Genomic DNA, 3,935 nt, shown 5'->3' with positions numbered 1-3,935 from the left:
ATTTTTTATTAACGCGTCCTCAGATGGGCATTGAAACTTAGATTTCTGATTAATATTATCCATTTTATTATTTTTTATTAACTGGTCCTGAAACGGGCACTGAAACTGTGCGCCCTGAAAATGTTAATAAACACAAACAGAAAAAGAAAGCTCTGCTGATCCTTTTATATTTTTACTGTATGTAACTTATATTAATGTACATGGCACGAGTTAAATAACGTACGTCGGTTAAAATAATTCGTTTAAGTTTTGGTTTTAAAAAGGACACGAGCAGCGACTTCCTGTCTAATTCCAGTGTTAATTTTGTTCGCCCTCCGTACTGCGTCACATGACCTCCGCCGATGCTCCAGTCGAAACTCTTCAACCACGAGACGTCGCCGCCTCGCGATAAACGTAAATATCGGACGTAGAGTAGAACCGCGCTGTAAAAACGTGCCCCTGATAACAGCCGATAACGGCCGTTTAATAGACTGACGACACTCGAAGAACGCGCGTCAGAGTCTAAACCTCCGAAACGGAGACGCAGCGAAGCGACTCACCTGAAGTTTCCCCCAAAGTCGACATTTACTGCAGCCGACGCAGTCCATGATCCTGGAGATGTTTTTAAAGTGGAGACGAAATTCCTCCTGAAAGAAAAACCAAAGACACAAAACAGAGTTTCTGTTTATCACCGAAAAATGTTTTACATCAACGTTTCAAACCAGATTCAGTAACCGAAACTAAGACCGAACAACTTCTGTGACTACAGTTATGTAGTTATGTTAAGTGAGCTCCTTTTGGCTAAAACTAAAATGATTATAGTTTTCTTCTTACTAAAACTAAAAAACTTTAATTTGACTAAACTAAAAAACTTTACTGAAAATAGCTACAGTTTCCGTTAATTAAAAATGTTAGTTTTCTTTCAATAAAAGTAATAAAGTTCAGTTTTCTTTTAATAAAACTAACAAAATTCAGTTTTCTATGTTTTTAACTAAAATTATGAGTTTTGTTTGACTAAAAATTAAAAGAGTTAGTTTCCTTCGACTAAAATTATAGTTTTCCTTAATATTTACATTTTTCTCTGACTAAGACTAAGACAGTTTTTGACTAAAACTAAAACCACGTTAGATTTCTTTGACTGAAACTAAAATAGTTTTCATTGTGTAAATCTAAATTTGTTAGTTTTCTTTTAGTAAAATTAAATGTGTTAGTTTTATTTAAATAAAATTTAATTTGTTGCATTTTTTATTCACTAAATCTTAAATCGTTACAGTTCTCTTTGACTACGACTTTCATGCTCAGGATTTTTTTCAACTGAAACTTTTGAGTCAACTGGACAAAGTTCACTAAAAACAATAAAGTAACTTGAACGTTTGAAACTTCGATTGAGACTTTAGAGGAAAAATATCCGTCAAAATGAGGACAGTGTTCGTTCGTGATGCAGCAGAAATCGCAGCTGTTCACGGCGTGTTGACGCGCTGCGGTTTTCTTAAACTTCGAGCTGAACAAACACAAATAAATCAAACTTTGCCGCTCGTTAAAATGAGCGTAAAAAAGGCGCCTGCTGTTTGAAACCACAAAAACAAATAATGTTAAATCGTCACAAAGTGAGTCGAGTTTGGGTTCACCTTTAATGTTTTGGCTTCGATCTTGTGTCCGGCGAACATCGACTTCTCGTCAAAGTGCATCGGGAAAGCTCTGGAAGAAAAGAGGAGCCGTTAGACCAACAACAGTTATCGGACTTAACCCTTTGCACACAAGATGCACTTTTCAAAATCGAGCTTTAATAAAATATTAGACATAAATACATAATACATTAAAATAACGTTATTTTCAGTACATGCTCAGTAGATAATTTTATAAGCACAGTCTGGGATGTGTCAGTGATAAGCAGCAACATTGATTTTTTAACTTTATTATTTTTCTGCAAATACTCACTCGCTCTGCACACAAAATGTGCTTTTCAAAATCAGGCTATTAAAATTATTATATATATAATTTTCAAATTTCCAAATTTTAAAAATGCAGAATGAAGGTTTTGATTCTGACACATTTCTGCGTCTGAATGAATGCGTCTCATTTCTTTTCACTTCAGGCGACCCACGCACGAGCACGAGCACGAGCACGAGCACGGGCACGAGCACGAGCACGAGCACAAGCACGGGCACGAGCGCGAGCACGAGCGTGAGCACGAGCCCGTCTTACTTGATCTCGTTGAAGATCTGCAGCAGCAGGTCCTTGGTGGCTCCGTCCTGCTGCGTGTTTCCGGTGTACAGATTAACGAACGCTCGTTCAAAGTACGGAGCCACCTTGTAGAGCGCCCGCAGCTCGATCAGGTACAGGAAGTAGAGGTTCTTCAGCCGCCGCGTGCCCTCGCCCTTCGTCTCCGCCGTGTCGAAGCGCTGCCGAAACTCCCGGACGTTTGGCCCCCACACGGAGCGGCCCCAGCCCTCTGAGGAACCAGCGACACAAAAACGCATCCTTTCAGATTTGATCAACTTTTCACTGTAACTCAAAGTTCGACACTTTTTTTAACTCATAAATTCCCAAAAGGCAAATTTTCACACATTTATTATATTACATCTTTTTCTAAACATATATTATTTTTTGAATATTTAAACATAACTAAGAGACTTTGTATAATGTTTTTAAGAACTGGGAAGGAACTTGTGTTTGTGATTTTGTCTTAGGGCACACAGTTTAAAGGGGTGTATTTTTTATTTATTTTACAGCTAATTTGGTAATGTTGGTCTTCATTGTTTTTGTTAAAACATTTGAGCAATTTATGAAGAAAAACTTTTGGCTTTTATGTATTTATTTATTTATTATTTTGGCCGTTTTTGAAGAAAACATCTTGGTAATAAAAAAAATTTCAAGAAAATATTTTGGCTTTTTTTTTTTCAAACTTTTTGCTTTTTGGGGGAAAAAATAGTTGTTTTTTTAAAAATCTTATTTTTGGCTTTTTCTCTTTAAAATATAACTTTCAGACCTGTGCATGTTTTATTCAAAAACCACCAAAATTACAATATTCTTCACAGCCTCAAACTTGGATTTGCATTGTTGGATTTTCCAATTTCCGACAGCCCTCGAACACATCACGTGTTAGTAAACAGGTTCATGAAACTGATCTGTGTGATTTTTTTCTCTGAAAATGACAGGGTGCAAAATCAGCTTCAGTTTTACTCGTGACAAATGAAAAATAAGCAAAGTAAGCGTTGATGTGACGTACCGTCCAGCAGGTACTGGGCGCACAGGTGGATGTTGATGCTGCTGTGGAGACCTGAGATGAGTCTGTAAAAAACTCGTTTCTCTAAACACAAACCTGAAACACACAGAAAGTCGTGCAGAGAAAACGTTTGATTAATCCAAGAAACTAAAGAATCCCAAAATGAATTTTATCTCAGACATTTCTGCCTCGTTATTGTGGAATTAAATGAGTTTTATTTAAATGTATTTGGATATGAAACACAGCAGGGATTAACTGATGAATTGCCATTTTTACTATTTGTATGGATTTCTGCTGATCAAAGTAAATTTTAAACCTTTGAAACCTGAAAAAAATTGTCATGATTTCTTTCAAAAACACAGAAAGGCAATGAGCAACAAAAGAAGAAACCACCGAAAAATGAGCAAGAAATATGTAAAAAGTTCAAAAAAAAAAATCAAAAACATTTGTAAAACAAACAAAATAAATTTAAAAAAAGGAAAAACACAGCTAACGAGACTTGGAAAAAGCACTTATAAAATTATAATAATTCTGTGACAATTTTAAATATGTAAACATAATAATTATAAATTACTTTTTTCCTTGATAATTTTTCCTGGCTTTTTTAAAAATAATTTTCTAAATCTACTAATTTCTTGCTATTTGTGAAACATTTCTTGCTCACTGCTTTTTATCCATGTTTTTTTTAAAAAAAAAAAAAAAAAAAGAAACATGAGGGAACAGGAGGAAA

At 35.3% G+C, this 3,935-nt stretch overlaps 1 protein-coding gene across 1 annotated transcript; it reads right to left on the bottom strand.

Annotated features, from left to right (window-relative positions):
• Nucleotides 1-12: 12 nt before the first annotated feature.
• LOC121966711 (ERO1-like protein beta) lies at nt 13-3,368 on the bottom strand (the record flags this gene model as incomplete). Its single annotated transcript, XM_042516776.1, has 4 exons — nt 13-626; nt 1,608-1,677; nt 2,185-2,431; nt 3,209-3,368. Coding segments are annotated over 4 exons (609 nt in total), but the record flags the coding sequence as incomplete, so codon positions are not given.
• Between the last annotated feature and the right edge of the window lie 567 nt (nt 3,369-3,935).

The sequence above is a fragment of the Plectropomus leopardus genome, unplaced genomic scaffold (assembly GCF_008729295.1).
Source record: "Plectropomus leopardus isolate mb unplaced genomic scaffold, YSFRI_Pleo_2.0 unplaced_scaffold25633, whole genome shotgun sequence".
Taxonomy (NCBI): Eukaryota; Metazoa; Chordata; class Actinopteri; order Perciformes; family Serranidae; genus Plectropomus; species Plectropomus leopardus.
The sequence above is the reverse complement of the archived record's forward strand: the minus strand, read 5'-3'. Positions and strand labels throughout refer to the sequence as shown.